General features: G+C 42.5%; 2 protein-coding genes across 2 annotated transcripts; both read right to left on the bottom strand.

Moving 5' to 3' along the window:
• Positions 1–11,428: 11,428 nt before the first annotated feature.
• LOC110532958 lies at positions 11,429–14,541 on the bottom strand. The gene is made up of 6 exons (XM_036987523.1): positions 14,499–14,541; positions 14,001–14,363; positions 13,535–13,885; positions 13,303–13,434; positions 11,668–11,717; positions 11,429–11,577 (listed from the first exon to the last, which is right to left on the bottom strand). Exons 1-6 carry the CDS (start codon positions 14,539–14,541, stop codon positions 11,434–11,436), a joined length of 1,083 nt encoding a protein of 360 aa, XP_036843418.1. The 3' UTR covers positions 11,429–11,433.
• Positions 14,542–16,705: 2,164 nt separating this feature from the next.
• Positions 16,706–18,627, bottom strand: LOC110531678. Its single transcript, XM_021614999.2, has 6 exons — positions 18,546–18,627; positions 18,071–18,421; positions 17,603–17,953; positions 17,367–17,495; positions 17,174–17,223; positions 16,706–17,059 (listed from the first exon to the last, which is right to left on the bottom strand). The coding sequence occupies exons 1-6, from the start codon at positions 18,586–18,588 to the stop codon at positions 16,934–16,936; spliced, it is 1,050 nt and encodes a 349-aa protein (XP_021470674.2). The 5' UTR covers positions 18,589–18,627; the 3' UTR covers positions 16,706–16,933.
• Positions 18,628–20,431: the final 1,804 nt, after the last annotated feature.

The following is a 20,431-nucleotide window of genomic DNA, read 5'->3' as shown; positions in this document are numbered from 1 at the left end:
ATGACAGCTTGGACCTTAGCGGGATCCATCTTAATGCCTTCAGCGGAAATAACAGAACCGAGAAATGTGACGGAGGAGGCATGAAAAGTGCACTTCTCAGCCTTCACAAAAAGACAATTCTCTAAAAGGCGCTGGAGGACACGTCGAACGTGCTGAAGATGAATCTGGAGTGACGGTGAAAAAATCAGGATATCGTCAAGGTAAACGAAAACAAAGATGTTCAGCATGTCTCTCAGGACATCATTGACTAACGCCTGAAAGACAGCTGGAGCGTTAGCGAGGCCGAAAGGAAGAACCCGGTATTCAAAGTGCCCTAACGGAGTGTTAAACGCCGTCTTCCACTCGTCCCCCTCCCTGATGCGCACGAGATGGTAAGCGTTACGAAGGTCCAACTTAGTGAAAAACCTGGCTCCCTGCAGGATCTCGAAGGCTGAAGACATAAGAGGAAGCGGATAACGATTATTCACTGTTATGTCATTCAGCCCTCGATAATCTATGCAGGGGCGCAGGGACCCGTCCTTCTTCTTAACAAAAAAAAACCCCGCTCCGGCGGGAGAGGAGGAGGGGACTATGGTACCGGCGGCAAGAGCTACAGACAAATAATCTTCGAGAGCCTTACGTTCGGGAGCCGACAGAGAGTATAGTCTACCCCGGGGGGGAGTGGTTCCCGGAAGGAGATCAATACTACAATCATACGACCGGTGTGGAGGAAGAGAGGTGGCCCTGGACCGACTGAACACCGTGCGCAGATCGTGATATTCCTCCGGCACCCCTGTCAAATCATCAGGCTCCTCCTGTGAAGAAGAGACAGAGGAAACAGGAGGGACAGCAGACATTAAACATTTCACATGACAAGAGACGTTCCAGGAGAGGATAGAATTACTAGACCAATTAATAGAAGGATTATGACAAACTAGCCAGGGATGGCCCAAAACAACAGGTGTAAAAGGTGAACGAAAAATTTAAAAAGAAATGGTTTCGCTATGATTACCAGAGACAGTGAGGGTTAAAGGTAGCGTCTCACGCTGAATCCTGGGGAGAGTACCATCCAAGACTACCATCCAAGGCGAACAAGGCCGTGGGCTCCCTTAACTGTCTGAGAGGAATGTCATGTTCCCGAGCCCAGGTCTCGTCCATAAAACAGCCCTCCGCCCCAGAGTCTATCAAGGCACTGCAGGAAGCTGACGAACCGGTCCAGCGTAGATGGACCGACAAGGTAGTGCAGGATCTTGAAGGAGAGACAGGAGTAGTAGCGCTCACCAGTAGCCCTCCGCTTACTGATGAGCTCTGGCTTTTACTGGACATGAAGTGGCAAAATGACCAGCGGAACCGCAATAGAGACAGAGGCGGTTGGTGATTCTCCGTTCCCTCTCTTTAGTCGAGATGCGGATACCTCCCAGCTGCATAGGCTCAGCACCCGAGCCGGCAGAGGAAGATGGTAGTGATGCGGAGAGGGGGGCAACGGAGAACGCAAGCTCCTTTCCACGAGCTCGGTGACGAAGATCAACCCGTCGCTCAATGCGAATAGCGAGTTCAATCAAGGAATCCACGCTGGAAGGAACCTCCCGGGAGAGAATCTCATCCTTTACCTCTGCGCGGAGACCCTCCAGAAAACGAGCGAGCAAAGCCGGCTCGTTCCAGCCACTGGAGGCAGCAAGAGTGCGAAACTCAATAGAGTAGTCTGTTATGGATCGATTACCTTGACATAGGGAAGACAGGACCCTGGAAGCCTCCTCCCCAAAAACAGATCGATCAAAAACCCGTATCATCTCCTCCTTAAAGTCCTGATACTGGTTAGTACACTCAGCCCTTGCCTCCCAGATTGCCGTGCCCCACTCACGAGCCCGTCCAGTAAGGAGAGATATGACGTAGGCGATACGAGCAGTGCTCCTGGAGTAAGTGTTGGGCTGGAGAGAAAACACAATATCACACTGGGTGAGGAACGAGCGGCATTCAGTGGGCTCCCCAGAGTAACACGGCGGGTTATTGATTCTGGGCTCCGGAGATTCGAAAGCCCTGGAAGTGGCCGGTGGATCGAGGCGGAGATGGTGAACCTGTTCTGTGAGGTTGGAGACTTGGGTGGCCAGGGTCTCAACGGCATGTCGAGCAGCAGACAATTCCTGCTCGTGTCTGCCTAGCATCGCTCCCTGGATCTCGACGGCTGAGTGGAGAGGATCCGAAGTCGCTGGGTCCATTCTTGGTCGGATTCTTCTGTCAGGTGCGTGAATGAGGACCCAAAAGCGAATTAACAAAACAGAGTTTCTTTAATGACGAAACACACGTAGGCTCAGATGGACAGGCAGATTCCGACAGGACAGGACAAGGTTAGCTGAACAGGCAGATTCCGACAGGACAGGACAAGGTTGCAGCAAACACGACGATAGTCTGGTTCAGGCATGAGCAACACAAACGAGAATCCGACACAGACAGAAGCAGAAACAGAGAGAGAAAGGGAAAAAGGGAACAGGTGGGAAAAGGGGTGAACGAGGTAGTTAGAGAAGACAAGGAACAGCTGGGGGAAAGAGGGGAAGAAAAGGTAACCTAATACGACCAGCAGAGGGAGACAGGGTGAAGAGAAAGAACAGGAACAGGACACAACATGACAATACATGACAGTATTGATGCAGGTTAGTATTCCTGTGTTAAAGGTCTATGAAAGGTTAGTTTCCAATAGTGGAATGTCACTGTAACACCCTCCACTATGACCACAGAGGTGTGTGAACAGAATGCACGGACCTCAACTTATTCAAATACATTTTGGAGTTGGAAATTCTTTCTTTTACTTACAAATCAAATGTTTGACTGAAAAGCAATGCATTACATTTTTTGTACCTTGTTACAACTATGACCACTAATGTCAACACATTTTACTGAAGCATTCATACAAAGCCAATGAAGTTAGAGCTAGTTAAACAAACAAAGTTGTTAGAGACTATTTGATTTGAGCCAGTTTAAATCTGTTAATAATTGTATAATTCGCATAGTAGTAGTAATTATCGTGTCATGGGTCAATTGGAATGATCTTTGTGCATTGTATTTGGGCAGAGGGAAATAATAAAGGCTGATTGCAAGAATGATTCCATAGGGGTTGAGCAGGAGCCATGTGTCTGATGGATCGTCATTTCTGTTCTATAACATTGTCTTATATAGTTACTGTTTAATATCATTATACTCTCTTTTTGTGAATATACAGTTTTTTATTCTTAGAGATTGAAAGTAGTGTTAGGTTTAAGCTGTAAATATCTAGTGGACTGCAGTGGACTATAGGAATATGTACTCCCCAGTGGTGACCCATCATTCAGGGCAGGTGTGGCTGAGCCCCACATTTGAGCCCCACATTTATTTTTATTTTTTTTGGCCTTTCCTGATTTTCATGTTAGTTTTGCATTCATATGTGTCACAAATCCATTTGCAAACAATATATATATATATATATATATATATATATATATATATATACTTTTTATTTTATTTTTATTAAGTCAGCTCCAATATGCAGGTGTTTCAGCCTAGCTCAGTGCTTTCTGTAGTGGTGGGGCAAGCCAGCAGAAAATATGAAGCGTTGCGCCATGATTGGCTCAGTGTTCTGTCACTCATGGGACACTACGTCACCGCCAAGTCTAAGGGTAGAGCTAGAAAAATTCAAGCACCTTGGGTGCTGCCATAGTTACATTAGAAGTGCCTATCAAATAAGGCTCAAGGTTATAGGCCACAGATAAAAGGATGTCAAATCTCATATCTACAGTGGCTTTGATTGGACTTTCAAAATCTTAGCTAGCTGTGATTATCATGAATCAAGTCGACAATCTACAAAAAATGTTAATCCTTGTCATATGAAGAGAAATAATGAAGAGAAATTATAGATAAAATATATTTGTGATCATCGGCCATTGGACATAAACATTACAAAACAAGTTGGTGCTGTGGCTGTGTGGTCCCAAGTCTAAGTTTAAGTGTCTCCTTTCCTAGTTTAAAATGATAAACATTCAACATTGTCCATGCTGTCAATGAAGCATGATTTATGCCACGCTCAAAACAACTGTTAACTCGGAACTGCAAAGTCTGACTTTAGTGAGTTCAAGACAACTGGGAACGTGTGTATAATTAGCTACAACTGGGAAAATATGTTTTGAATTTTCATCCAACTTGAGCCTTTTTCTTGAGATATGACCTGAAGTTCACTGATGTCATCATGATTCAACCTTTTTTTCCAGAGATCCTAGTTGTCTTGAAAGCACCATAAATCCAGAGAATTCCTGACTTTGATGACAAAGTTTAACGACAAAATTTGCCCACGAAGGACCGTCTCGCAACCTTCCAGTTCAAGTGAGCACAGCACAACAGGTGAATGCAAAAATGGCTTGTATGCTGCTGGATAAATTATGTAACATGTCAGGGAGATATGTATACTGTAGCTAAGAAAGTAATACAAAGTGTATGTTGTGTAGTAAACTGTTAGTAGCCCATGTGCCTCAGCCTAATAATTTGGTCTATTTTCACCTCTTAATTTCGCCTACTGTTCTGACTTGGTGGTGCACATGTAGCCTATAATCTGTTTTTGAGAAATGTAATCATTGAATATTGTAAGAGCTTTCATTGTCTCTCTTTTATGTCAGTCTCGTTCCCTGTATATCATACACAGAAACATCCACTAACTGAAGTGTAAACCTGCGAGTTCCATGACTGATTGGACACACCAGCCTAACTAATACATGTGACATGCTATTTCTATTCTGTTTCACTCTCTGGTTAGTGTTGTTCTCATAGGAAGTAATCATCCTCTATTGGTCTCCTTCTGAAAGAGAATCCTGCAGTAGTCTTACAAGACTTGTCTAATTCAGAATGCACTGAAAAGTTTTCACATGACATCATCATAAACTGTCCCCTCCCCTGAGCCCATAGATCTAGACTAGATGGTGCTGTATCACACATGACACAGTTAACTCAGAGAGTTCAAATAGGGTTCATCAGCAGTTCTTTGTGGTTTGTAAATGATTTTAGGGCAACATGAACAAAATGTAAAGATTGTGAGAACAACAGCGACACCACATAGACATCCTGCTGAAAACCACTTAGAGATACAGAGAGCAGGTAGGAAGGTCCTGTCTGCGCAAGGCCAGCAGACCCACATGACCAATGCTTAGATATGGCCTCATCTTAGGTTTACGGAGGACTGCAAACTACATGTGAACTTGTTGTGTGGGGGTGGGTGTGAGTGGCATGCTATCAAACCCCCTCTGCTCTCCTGTATCAGATTTCCAGACACACAAATATCTCCTTGTATAAACACACATCTCATCCCCCTCTACTGGTCGGGTGCTCAGAACAAGACTGCTGTGCACCAATGGGGCCCGCTCTGGCTAGAGCAAGGCCCGCCTCCAACCCTTTGTGACCAGTCAGAAGACCAAAACGACAAGACTCCACCTACTTTATTCTATGTATAAAAATGAATGTAACCTTTGTATAAGGCCTCTTTTTCACCTGACTCCTTGCCGAGTTATATGAACTAGGTCCGTGCACGTAAAACTGCGGGACAAGATATCTTTGACTCATTAAAACTGTCTTTTGTTACAACTGAAATCCACTCTGTCCAGCGTCCGTGATTTGGTCTCAACTCTCCAGTATTTAAACACTAACAGAACTTGGTAGCGTGAGGATGGTTATTCTTGAATTCGATCTATGATAAGTTAGTGTGAGAGGACGAGACTGATCACGGCTCAAAAATCAGACGGAAGAGTGACTTCTCCAGCCATTCATCTTGCCTCAGGAAATCTGATCGGAGCGCTCTATATAAGGTGAGCAGAGCCTGTTAAATCGAAATCTGCATATTGTATTATAGCCTAAACCAAATTTTGATCAGAAAGTACTGGGCGTGAGTATGAATCGTTGCCAAAATTGTTTTTTACATAAGAACCTAAGGCATTGATTAAAGAAATCTTGTTTTGTATAAAGACAAAATATATATATATATATATATATATATTTTAAATTAATTGGCCTATACTCAGTTATTTTAATAGGAATGTGTGGATTGTGATTGACCAATGTGTTAAATTCCTCCAGGGACCCTATTTGTTCTGAAATCTGCATAGAAAACTGTCCTAATGATATATATATTGGGTTGTGTATAGAGGTGACGTTAAATAGTGGCTGTGTTTTAACACGTAAAGGACACAATTATGGATGTTGGAAATTCAATGAGAATTTCATACGAATGAATAAATGATAGATGAACTGAATCTGCAAGTAAAAATGTCCTATTTTGATACATTGTGTACTATCAAATAAGGTCTTGTGGAGGTGTGGTTATAGTTGAATGATAGATGAACCGAATCTGCAAGTAAAATCTCCTATTGATACGTATAATATCGAATAGGTCTTGTGGAGGTGTGGTTGGATCGAATGAATCTGCATGAAAAATGCCCTATTAAAAAAGCTGTGTATTATTTAACAGGTTATGTAAGAGGTGTAGTCGAGTAGATATAGGATATGTAAGTTTGGCGTTCCACAAGACAGAGATCGGGAATGATGTGGCTATTGCACATCAAACAAAACACATGAACCAGAGTTGACGTTCCATGATTTTGAGACCGGGGAAATTAAATTGAAAGAAACGTTTGTCGCGGAGTAAACCGTTAGGTTGGGATACGTAACTGGGCTATTATGCACACGTGCTGATAGACAAAGCAACCTTAGTAGTCGAATGGCCGTGCAACTTTGATTGACAGCAGCCGGCCTAAAACACTGATTTTCGCTTTTTTCATTCCTGTTGATATTGCCTAAAGTTTAAAATTATTCTGACAATTGCTATAGAATCGCTGGAATTTACTGATATAAGTTCATAAAGGAACTTACTGAATTGTTTCTAGAAAGTATTTAAATAAGCCGCTGAGCTTAGTACAGACTTTGTTTGACAGATGCTAAAAGCTACACACTGATTTTGGGGTTTTTCTATTCTATCCATATTTCCTAAAGAGATATAATTATTTTGACAATTGCTATAGAATCGCTCAAATTTACTGATATAAGTTCATAAAGGAAGTTACTGAATTGTTTACAGAAAGTATTTAAATAATTCACTGAACAACTCTTAGTTTTCTAGAAATTCTATCTATATTTCCTACAGAGCTAGAATTACTCTGAAAATTGTTATAGAACCGCATATATTCACTGATATGTTGTTCCAAAAGGAAATCGCCGAATCATTTCTAGAAAATATCTAAACAAATCGCTGAACAGATTCGAATTACATGCCGGAGAGGCACACACGTAACTGCAACCACATTACTGATAAGATCTTTCGGTGCGAGGGAGGGGGCGAGAGAAGTCTGAGCTAACACCACAGTACGGGCTGGGTATACAAAGATAGAAATAAACACCACACAAAGGACTGACTAAAACTTAGATAAACGCATTATACACATTATCAGACGACTTAGATAAAATGTCTGCAGCCACCACGCCCAAACAAATTATTGCAGTAGAAACTCAAGACCAAGGGGAGCAGCCAGATAACACTCAGATCGTAGCACAGACTGTCTCTCAGATGATCCAACAGCAGGCAGCCCCACCACCCCATTACCCTCCCCCACAGCGGTATATCCTGCAACAGCAACGGGCTCAACGAGGCCCCTGCACTGGACCATACAGAGGGGGAAACTACCAGTGGTATAACTGCGGAATTCCCGGTCACTATGCCAGATATTGCACGAAACCACTCTCCCCGCAGCAACAGCAATGGAGAGAAAGAGGACGTGGAGGGGCACCAGGAAGAGGAAGAGGAAGAGGAGGACCCTCTCCTAATCACATGCAGCAGGAGCAGCAAGATTACAACCAACCCTCCCACTTCAACACCTGATCGCCCAGTAAGAATGATGAGGATGCCACTCCTGCCGATGCCCACACTGTCTGAAACCCAAGAAGTGTACTGGCTAAAATGCCTACCCACAGGGCCTGCCACCCCTCACATCCAGTTTAAGTTCAACCAACTGAAAGCTCAAATCTACACTCTGCACCCATATAAGACTCCCCAAGCTGAGATCCATTGCACACTCAATGCAACAGAAACTGATGACTGCCTCTACACTGCAGACTGGGACGAAGACATGATAAACCTGACCCCACCTATCAGCTGTTGTACCATTGTGTGTGGCCCAGAGGGGGAGGCAGCACCGGTCATCCTATGATCAAGGAACCTCCATGCACCCCTGGCCTGGACGGCTGAAGCATCAACAGCCATAGCACTCCTGAAAACAGATCTATCAGCGGCAGCAGCTCTGACTGCACCTGACTACAAGAACAAGTTCCATTTGGATGTTTCTGAAAGGGAAGGATTCACCTCATCACCTTCACCTCAAACAAGAGGGGGAGAGAAGGGTCTTGATGTACTACTCTTCCAAACTTGACCACATTGAGGTAGGACAGACAACATGCTCCAGATACGTTGCTGCAGTAGCAAAAGCTATTGAAAAAACAGCTCACCTCGTGATGTCACCCTTCAATCAGCCATCATCCCTCAACCAGCATCGGCCCAATTAGCTGAAATCATCGGATTGACGCAGGCCCTCATCAGAGGAAAAGGAAAGACTGTGAATATCTATACAGACTCAGCCCATGCCCATGAAGCAGTCCACACTGATGGACCCAGAACTTTTATGAGAAACACATGGCCCCACACACGAAGGCAAACTAAAGACCCTCCAAAAGGCCTCGCACATCTGGTGGCACCCTCACATAAAAAATATGACTGACTTATTTTATGACGATGATTTATTTTGTGATGAATGCAATGTTTGTGACAGACACAACCCAAAGAAACCATATCGAACACCAATGGGCTCATACTTAGTACCTAATGCATGTTTTCAGGACATTAGTATAGACTACACCGACATGGGCCCCGACAATTTATCTAAAGGCAAACGCTATCTCCTAGTTATAGTAGATAGGTTCTCCAAATGGGTAGAGGCAATACCAACAAAAGGGGAGGATGCTAGGTCAGTCTTTGAGTGGCTACAAACCAAACTAATACCCAGGTATGGCATCCCAAGACAAATCAAATTTGACAAATGGCTCACATTTCAGTAAATAACACCTGAGACAGGTGGAAGAAAGATTTGGCATAACCCACAGATTTGGATCTGTATACAGGCCCCAATCCCAAAATCTGGTGGAACGTCAAACCAAAAGCAAAAGCTAAGATAGCTAAAGTATGTGCCTCATGGGATTATGACTGGTAGAGTCATGCATGGTCCACCAAGGGAGGGAGGTCCGCCCTTGATGTACAACAAATTGTAATGTCTAATTATGTGAAAAAACTGATGGTTCTCTCTGCAGCACTCTCTACCCAGGTTCACAAGGTCCAGGAGGGGGAGCTGCCGGGGGACACGCCACTACTGAAGGTAAAGGTTGGTGACTGGGTGAGGGTTAAAGTCCACAAGAGAAAGTGGCTGGAACCCAGGTGGACTGGACCGTACGAAGTGAAGGAGGTTACTTCACACTCAGTCCAGGTCAAAGGTAAATCAGGCGCACCTTGGCACCACCTGACACATTGCACCCTAGCCCCAACTCCTTCCAGAACACTGACTGAAGTCAGAGCTGATTTGAGCGGCCTAAATTCGATTCCAAATGAAGACACTCCTTCCTCAGGTGATGCGGCATCAAACTCCGCCTCCCCTGAAAAAGGAGCCTCGCCCAGTTAGAGGGACATTTCTCCCTCCCTGGGTGAGGCTGGGGATATCTGGCCCTTTATTTGTGATATTCTTACTGATATCTGGGGTGTCCCTGGGCACTTTCACATGGTTAATTGAACAACTATTTCACCCTGCCACAACACGTACACCAACCCCTACACATGTCCCTAACTCCGTTCCTGATATCACTCCCTCCAATCACTCCAGTCCCAAACGTAGCACTACACCTTTAGACCCATCATGCACACCAGACAAGGTTAGAAGCACCACCTTATGTATACCCACGAATGCAACCACCACCATTGCACTATAGTTTTCACGTCTAATAGATGTGAAGAGGGGGATTTGTTATATAAATATTCATACACATAGCTCATATATTATACAGCGCCAAGCCAAACCGCCTGACTCAAGTCATCTTACGTACCCTTGCTAAAACAGGAACTAGCTCACACAGCCAGCAATAAAACTACCCCTAACACTATCCCCTCAGCTTGGTTGTCTCCCGACCCCAGGAAACAAAGACATTCCATCGCAAGAACACATACACCCAGCCATAAGACTGACCCCCTCTGTTCTCTTCTTTCATGACCCCCTCTGCTCTCCTGTATCAGATTTCCAGACACACAAATATCTTCTTGTATAAACACACATCTCATCCCCCTCTACTGGTCGGGTGCTCAGAACAAGACTGCTGTGCACCAATGGGGCCCACTCTGGCTAGAGCAAGGCCCGCCTCCAACCCTTTGTGACCAGTCAGAAGACCAAAACGACAAGACTCCACCTACTTTATTCTATGTATAAAAATGAATGTAACCTTTGTATAAGGCCTCTTTTTCACCTGACTCCTTGCCGAGTTATATGAACTAGATCCGTGCACGTAAAACTGCGGGACAAGATATCTTTGACTCATTAAAACTGTCTTTTGTTACAACTGAAATCCACTCTGTCCAGCGCCCGTGATTTGGTCTCAACTCTCCAGTATTTAAACACTAACAGTAGTAATGATCCAGTGATGATGACTACCTAGACTGTTTGATACAAGTGACTCTATGATTCTGAAATGGATTTATAACATGATACAGATGTGTAATATGTATGTAATAAATGTATATATTACCTTGTTATAGATTCTTAACAGCCACACAGTGTCTTTGTTGGGCCTTTGTTGACAGATATTATGACTAGACACATCAACTCTCACAGGAAAGTACTTTTTCAACGATTCTTAGTGAACAATTTGAACATTTTCACAACTCTTAATAAAGTTGCTGCACACTCTACTGCTCAGGCAGTTATGGGGACTTCCACGTACACTGCTGCATCCCTATTGAGTTCCTGTACTTCAACCTTCACATATGCATATTCACATTTTGTGTTGTTTGTGAAAACGTCTCAGTTACAATGCGTACATTGTCATATTTTGATTGAATTATCAACAAGGACACAGGACACAGTTTAAAAAGAGAGTTTGAGACAACTGAAAGTGTTAGTCAGTACTCTATGCATGCTATTAGAAACATCATGTAATCAGGATACAATGTCCCTGCAAACCTACCAGTTTAACTTGAAGAATATGAGAGAAAATCAAACAAAACATCCACATTGCAGTGAATTAGTTTTATTTGATACAAAATGCACAACAGTAATGTAAAAAGGAGTTAGACAGAATACAAGAAATTGTAACACAATTATAATGATAAAAACACAATGTGTAACAGAAAAAGCAATGCAAGTCTTTTCAGTCCGTGTTTTGGCACCTCACCCCAGAGTACACAGTGTCTCTCTCCATGGCTCTCTTCTGTCTCCGGGTCTTTGGCTTCTTGTGGATGACATTCAGAGCAGCGTAATGGACCGACGTGAGTGTGTCGTTGTCTTTTTGATCCTAAGAAGAATAGCAAAACAAATTCCAAAGACATCAGGAAATGGCCTGATCATTTGTTTACAGTTCATCAACGTCATAAGATCTGAATACCTGGTTATAAGAACTGTGGACTGCCGGGCCACTTGGCTGAGGGTGCGTTCCTTTTAGACAAACACATGAAGGAATCATCATCATCATCATCAACACAATAAATTAACTCAATTTCATGGCTACAACGTAATGTGCAGTGCATTTGGAATATCTTCAGACCACTTGACATTTTACACAATTTGTTACGTTACAGCCTTATTCTAAAACAGATGACATTGTTCTTTCCCTGATCAATCTACACAATAGCACATGCTGTAATGACAAAGCAAAAACAGTTTATTTTTTATTTTTGCATTGTTATTAAAAATAAAAATCTGAAATAAAACATTTACATAAGTATTCAGACCCTTTACTTAGTACTTTCAAGTATATTTGGCAAAGATTAGAGGCTCGCGTCTTCTTGGGAATGACACTACAAGCTTGGCAAACCTGTATTTGGGGAGTTTCTTCCACTCTTTTCTGCAGGTCCTCTCAAAATATGTCAGGTCGGATGGGGAGCGTTGCTGCACAGCTATTTTCATGTCTCTCCAGAGATTTTCGATCGGATTCATGTCCGGGCTCTGGCTGGACCACTCAAGGACATTCCGAGACTTGTCCTGAAGCCAGTCCTGCGTTGTCTCGGCTGTGTGCTTAGGGTCGTTGCCCTGTTGGAAGGTGAACCTTTGCCCAAGTATGAGGTCCTGAGGGCTCTGGAGCAAGTTTTCATAAAGGAACTCTCTGTACTTTGCACCGTTGATCTTTCCCTCGATCCTGACTAGTCTCCCAGTCCCTGCCGCCGAAAAACATCCACTCAGCATGATGCTGCTACCCCCATGCTTCACAGTAGGGATGGTGCCAGGTTTCCTCCAGACGTGACACTTGACATTCAGGCCAAAGAGTTCAATCTTGGTTTCATCAGACCAGAGAATCTGGTTTCTCGTGGTCTGAATGTATTTTGGCGGCTTTTGGCAAACTCCAAGCGGGCATTCATGTGCCTTGTACTAAGGAGTGGCTTCCATCTGCACACTCTACCATAAAGGCCTGATTGGTGGAGTGCTGCACAGGTGGTTGTCGTTCGGGAAGGTTCTTCCATCTGCACAGAGGAATTGTGGAGCTCTGTCAGAGTGACTATCAGGTTCTCGTTCACCTCCCTGACCAAGGCCCTTCTCCCTCGATTGCTCAGTTTGACCGGGCGGTAAACTATAGGAAGGGTATTGGTGGTTCCAAACTTCTTCCATTTAAGAATTATGGAGGCCACTGTGTTCTTTGGGACCTTCAATGCTGCAGAAATGTTTTGGTACCCTTCTCCAGATCTGTGCCTTCACACAATCCTATCTCGGAACTCTACGGACAATTACTTTAACAGAGGTGGACTCCAATCAAGTTGTACAAACATCTCAAGGATGATCAATGGAAACATGATGCACCTGAGCTCAAATTCGAGTCAAATAGCCAAGGGTCTGAATACTTATGTTAATAATGTATTTCTGTATTAAATAAATTAAAATTTGCAAACATTTCTAAAAACCTTTTTTCACGTTGTCATTATGGGATTGTTTTAATTAAACATGTCGAAACAGTCAAGGGGTGTGAATACTTTCCAAATACACTGCACCAACCGTTTAATCATATATTGTGGGCAATGATAACGTTTACCTCTGGACAGCAGAGAGATTTTCTTGGTCATTTTGTAAGTAACACAACCAAGGACAATGATGATGATGCCACAAAGAGCCAACGCTACACCCAGGCAGTACACCAAGAGAACAGGGTACTCCTTACAACCATCTGTAGAAATACAGACAGTGATAGAGGAAATTCAGGACATTTTGTTCAACCAGGCATAAAATGTTAGAAATATTTTAGAAATTTCAGAAATATCACTAACAGTCCATTTCCAGTTTGGTCCCATTCCCAAATAGTATCTCCCCACATGAGGCCATAGCACAGTAGTAAGTCCCAGCATCAGAGAGGCTGAGGTTCTTCTTGGGGAGGCTGTAGACACAGCTCTGTGTAGGAGACTCAGCCTCAGGGCTCTTCTCACACTGACCATTACTGTCTCCATGGGTATAAATTATTCCTGGATGGGATTTTCCTGAGCCATGTCTGAACCAAAAGACACTGTGTTCTCCTGCACAGGTCTCAGTGTGTATTGTACAGTTCAGAGTCACAGAGTCTCCTGGCTGAACTGACTCAGACACAGGCTGCTGGAGCACAGACATGCTGTTGGAACCTGAATCTGATGAGAGTGAATAAGATCATGGTTTGTACATTCTTCCCTGCTAGATTAATTATTTTAGCATTATGTGAACACACTTCAGTACCAACATTTTTAAAGCAACTTATTGAGTTACCTTTGACAATTAAAACAGTTCCTTCTCCAAATTTGGCTTCCCTCGCTGACAAACTAACACAGTAGTATGTAGATGAGTCCCCCGACACTGTCTTGGAGATGGTCAGGTTACAGCTGTCAACTCCTCTGTTCACACTCAAACGTTTAGTCTCAGTAAAGTCCTCGGTAAAGTTGTTGAAATAGAAACTATTTTCACTGCCATAATATGATGATGCCATGAGAAGAGGCTTCTGTCCAACAGTTTGCTTGAACCAAGAGACTCTGATCAATTGAGATCGACAAAAGCAATTGAGTGATACACTTTGTCCCAGTTGTGTAACTATCACAGGGTCTGGTTGGATTACATCCTTGTTAAGTGCACAACCTGTGAAGCAAACAAACTAAATAAATCAGACAAAGGTATAGCACATTATCATTATTCAGACTACATAGTCATTCAAATGAATGAAAAAGACTGACATAAAAAGTATAAGGAACCGTATTAATATTTCTTACTTACCCAAATTGGCATAATACAAAAAGATTGTCCAATATATAATCATCATTTCACTGTCCTTTCTGAACTGTACAGTGTGTGGGTCTTGTGTGTGGGCACCTTTTATATGATGACACTCATCGGGTAATCATTATGAAGTAGGTGGAAACAGTGAACTAAGTGATTTTATTGGCTGTCTGAACAGGCATAAAACATGTGATAAAAATGTCAATCTAACATGTGTCCTGTGGCATACCATAGTTAGAGCAGCCCTTCAAATGATGTACAGTCAGAGTTACTGGTTTGTATTTCATCATTTGGGTTGGTGGCTGAGACTACAGGTACATATGTCCTCTTTGACATACACAGGGGGTTTACATTGTATTTCTCATGTCATGTCTGTAGAAGGCAAGTCAAGCTTTCAGGAGGAAGTGAACTCTGGTGAGGTTGGCACCTTTTTGACAAAATAAAGATTTGAAAAATCTATACATTTTGTTGCACACTTCTACAAAAACAAGTCAAACTCAGCCACTACTGTTTTTCACTAGTCATGTGGCATTCAATACTAACATTGCCTCCCAGCTCTGCTTTCTGGGAAGAAGTGGGCTGAACAAGAACTGGTGTTGAGATGCTAATGAAAAAAACTCTATGTTTACTGCATTTATTACATTTTCCAAATGCCTATAGTGAACACTTTAAATGTATAGAGAACTTGTATAACATTAGTCAATTGAGCTAGATGTTACTGACATGCTTTCCAAATCAAAAGAAATGTGAGTAGTGTATTCATCCTGGTTGCTCCTTCACGGGACGAGACTGACCTGTGTAAAATGCAGTCTCTCCACAGAAAAGAATGGAAACTTTTGCGTTTGCGTTTGCGTTCATTGGTTCATCTTTGATGGTCAAATTTGATTGGCTGAACACTCGGTAGGCCGCCCAGTAGACAATGAATGGAACAAACACTGTCCTCTTATGTTGTTGTACATCTTGATTCTGTGTTGCACAACTTTATCACATAGCAAGTTTGAATATGTCGATGTTCAGTTTAATGTTTTGAACAATGTCACTACTGTAGATTTGTCCTTTATTGGGTTTAACTACAGCTCATACTGTCTGCAATACTATGTACTGCAGCTGGCCAACAAAGGGCTTGTCCACCCAAAGTAAGAGACACAACAGCAACAGTCAGTGGATCCTTTACTTAATGTTTTTCTTGCCATTGTGGTCCATGGGAGTCGTACAGTAGTTGAGACCTGGTTGGCCACATGTTATGACACTGTCATCCTCTAGGGCCTCTATGACTTCCACACAGTCACTTTATAACACAGAGAAAAAGAAAACGTGTCAATAGTTTTTACTTAACCAACAATATCTCATACACTATTTATTCTGAATGTATTGACAGATAAAATCCCTCCCATCGTATGATTAGAAGGACGCCCTTTCTTCTTGGTCCAGATGATGATGATACTTTACATCACACTTCAAACCATGGCTTGTGTTTAACTACAGACGTCTGATGTCTAGGTCAATTAACTAGTAAATAGTTAATTGTGTTTTTACACAGATTCAAAGTCGACTATGTATAGTTAACTAGATGCCTCAAAAATATTGTTGATTAAAAGGGCAACATGAAGAGTAACAGAGTATGTGATACATCTAACTGACTGACACCACTGAGATCCTGCTGAAACCACATAAAGAGAGACAGAAAGAGACAGAGACAGAGGGAGAGAAAGACATAGAGGGTCCTGTGCAAAAGGCCAACAGGCCGTACCAAAGTGTAGATAGCTACAGCTTAATGTTTTGTTCATAGCAGACCGCAGAGTACATGTAAATAGGTTGCTGTGTATGTGAGGGGGTGTGTGGCGTGCAACCATTAGGCCTATGTCTTAAAATGAAAACAAGGAAGAAAACCTCCTACACTATAACTGACCTGTCCTCCTTTTGTGGTGGGGGCTGTGGTCCACTTTCACTATGAGTGATTATGTTGAAAGGGGCCTATGTTATTTGATGCAAGGGACTACCTGACTACACATAAATGAGAAAACATTGACCTTTACATTGTAAGCACTGTGTTTAGAAACCAGTGTTGCACTCAGGGGTATGAACAATACTCTGGCCCTGAGAAGGAAAGTAGAGTGCAGTGTGTTGCTGCAGGTCAGTCTTCCTGTGTTAAAGGTCTATGAAAGGTTAGTTTCCAATAGTGGAAAGTCACTGTGACACCCTCCACTATGACCCCAGAGGTGTGTGAACAAAATGCATTGAGTTCAACTTATTCAAATTAATTTGGTTTCAACAGATGGAAATGCTTTATTTTTCTATTTGCACTTTATATTACACTTGAAAAACTATGACCACTGATTACAACACATTTTACTGAAGCATTCAAATAAAGCTAATAACGTTAGAGCTAGTTAAGAGCTATCTGGTATTAAATGAATTTAATTCATCCAGTTCTACTGTCTGATCCCAGAGTACATGACCACCGTCTCTTCCTCCATGTTGCTTCTCTGTCTTCTAGACCTATTCTTCTTGTTGCTCAGTTTCAGAGCTACATAATGGAGACTGTCTGCATCTTGGGCCTGTGATGAACAATTATAAAATGGAGGAAGAATATGACTACACGTTATTATTAAATCATTTTTATTTTTATTTTTTTTTACATAGTAATATAAATTTTAATGAATTTTACTTACCCCTGTATCTGAAGTAGAGACTGCTGGACTTCTTATCTGAGAGACGGGTCCTGAAAAGAAAGACAGAAAATATAAAGATACGACTACTCTTTCCATTACAAATACCTCTGGTGATGTCAAAGAAGAGCAACTTCAATGGAGGACTTTACCTGCTACATACATCATTAGTTCATTTAATTTTGATATTTCTTACCTCTGCACTGCAGACACTTTCTCTTGTTCATCTTGTACATGATGTAACCAAGGAAAAGTATCAGGATAAATGAGAGACCCAATGCTGAGCTCAGGCAGTACAATAAGAGAAGAGGGTCTCCACAATTGTCTGGAAAAACATTTTCTTATAAAAATAAATAACTTGTACTGTACGTAGTTGGACAAAGCAAATTATACAATAGATATAAACAAAAACTGTAAAGACATATAACTTACTACTAATCTCCAGCTTGGTCCCATTTCCAAACAGTATCTCCCCACATAAGGCCACAGCACAGTAGTAAGTCCCAGCATCAGAGAGGCTGAGGTTCTTCTTGGGGAGGTTGTAGACACAGCTCTGTGTAGGAGATCCAGCCTCAGGGCTCTTCTCACACTGATCACTCCTGTCTCCATAGGTGTAAATGATTCCTGGACGGGATTCTCCTGAGCCTTGTCTAAACCAATAGACGCTGTGTTCTCCTGCACAGGTCTCAGTGTGTATTGTACAGTTCAGAGTCACAGAGTCTCCTGGCTGGACTGACTCAGACACAGACTGCTGAGTAAGATGCTGGTTCCTGGACCCTGCACCTTTTACTCAATAAAACCAAGGTCCTAATGAACTTCTAATTATAAATGAAATTCACAATTTCCACATGCAAAGCCACTGAAACAGTAACATTCCGTATTAACTTCTGTGTTACTCACCTTTATGCATCAGAAATATACCATTTCCAAAGATCATGCCATCATAATCACGTGCAGCACAGTAATACATCCCCACATCCGATGGCTTGGCATTTGAAATGGTCAGCACAAAACTATCTCCGTTCTTCTCTGCAGAAAACCGAGGGTTGTTGTCAAACTCCCCATAGAGCGTTGGATCTTTTGAGTCAAGGTAAAGAGATACTATCATCACTGGAGCTTGTCCTACTGTTAGTTTGAACCAGTTGTAGTAGTCTCCGCCAGTCCCAGAGATGAAGCATTTCAAATAAACAGTGTCTCCAGGGATGAAGGTCTTCAAAAGATCAGACTGAGTAATGATACCAATGGACAACACTGAAACAAATACATGTTTTATGTCAAAGTCTACACATCAGATTCATGTGTGTACAGGTCCCGTAACATTATGTACCCTTATTCCACCAGAATTTTTAAAAATCTTGTCAACACAATGTCTTACCTGCTCTAAATAAAAGAGAGATTACGAGACACAGTATTGTCATCGTCCTCTTCTGTGGATTGCATGTCCTTTTGTCGTCCTGTGTGTCAGATAAGAGTGAGAATCAAGAGGTTATGGGTGTCTTTTTATACATGACTGGAGAGATGGTCCACAGGCCTGATTGGCTGCTGTGACATTAGTAAAGACACGGAACAGGAAAGTTGAACCCTCCCCTCTGATCTTTTTCTATCCTCATGCTACATGAGTACACTTTCCGTTTTCTTCAGAAAGCTATCGCCAGGGTAGTGATTGAAAGATATGGACACCAAATGCTTATACAGTATATTCTTGTCCACATTTCAGTTCCTGAATGTAAGTGTTTATGATAATATAGCTTGATTACGATTGGCAGGCTCCTATCTACACACTCATAGAAGTGTAATTTAATAAACATATCATTAACATTATTCATGTGTATGACAAATGCCTGTGAATGTCTTCCCAAGCAGTTGAAAACATGTCAAAGACTAAGTCATTGTGGTGGAGGGGGGGGGGGGGGGGGGGGGGGTTCTACTAAGATAACATATGGAATTGTTTTAAGATGGTCATACCATGGATCAGTTACCTATTTGATTTTGAACTTTAGAACCCTTTAGGTATCAAAAACAATAAAGTATTTGATAAAATATTGAATGTGGCCTTTACTGCTATAGTCTATTGAAGCGCATTGAATTACACATTTATGAATGGAGAAAAAAAGACGTTAAAAAAAATCACAAGGAATAAGGTTTTGAGGTGTCTGTCCTATATCTATGAGATATAAGAAAGCTTTAGTTTTTTTGGACATATATTTAACCCAGAAAGATATTAATCTCTCCAGAAAGAAGTCTCTCACTGTCGCCTCCTGTTATAGACGCCCCTCAGCTCCCAGCGGTGCCCTGGACACCATATGTGAATTGATTGCCCCCCATCTATCTTCAGAGTTCGTTGTGTTAGGTGACCAAAACTAGGATATGCTTAACACCACGGAAGTCCTACAATCTAAATCCATAAACATGGGCACCCTCATAGATATCATCCTGACCAACTTGCCCTCCAAATACACCTCTGCTGTTTTCAATCAGGATCTAAGCGATCACTGCCTCAATACCTGCATCCGTCATGGGTCCGCGGTCAAACGACCACCCCTCATCACTGTCAAACACTCCCTAAAACACTTCTGCGAGCAGGCCTTTCTAATCGACCACGCTCGAGTGTCCTGGAAGGATATTGACCTCATCCTGTCAGTAGAGGATGCCTGGTCGTTCTTTAAAAGTAATTTCCTCACCATCTTAAATAAGCATGCCCCTTTCAAAAAATGTAGAACTAAGATCAGAGATAGCCCTTGGTTCACTCCAGACCTGAATGCCCTCAACCAGCACAAAAACATCCTGACTGCACTAGCATCGAATAGTCCCCACGATATGCAACTGCTCGGGGAAGTCAGAAACCAATACACACAGTCAGTTAGGAAAGCAAAGGCTAGCTTTATCAAACAGAAATTTGCATCCTGTAGCTCTAACTCCCAAAACTTTTGGGACACTGTAAAGTCCATTGAGAATAAGAGCACCTCCTCACAGCTGCCCACTGCACTGAGGCTAGGAAACACTGTCACCACAGATAAATCCACGAAAATCGAGAATTTCAATAAGCAATTCTCGACAGCTGGCCATGCTTTCCGCCTGGCTACCACAACCCCGGCCAACAACTCCGCATCCCCTGCAGCTACTTGCCCTGCAGCTACTTGCCCAAGCCTCCCCAGCTTCTCCTTCCCAAAATCCAGATAGCAGACGTTCTGAAAGAGCTGCAAAACCTGGACCCGAACAAATCAGCTTGGATAGACAATTTGGACCCTCTCTTTCTAAAAT

This window comes from Oncorhynchus mykiss, chromosome 9, assembly GCF_013265735.2.
Source record: "Oncorhynchus mykiss isolate Arlee chromosome 9, USDA_OmykA_1.1, whole genome shotgun sequence".
NCBI lineage: Eukaryota > Metazoa > Chordata > Actinopteri > Salmoniformes > Salmonidae > Oncorhynchus > Oncorhynchus mykiss.
This window is presented reverse-complemented; position numbering and strand designations above follow the sequence as displayed.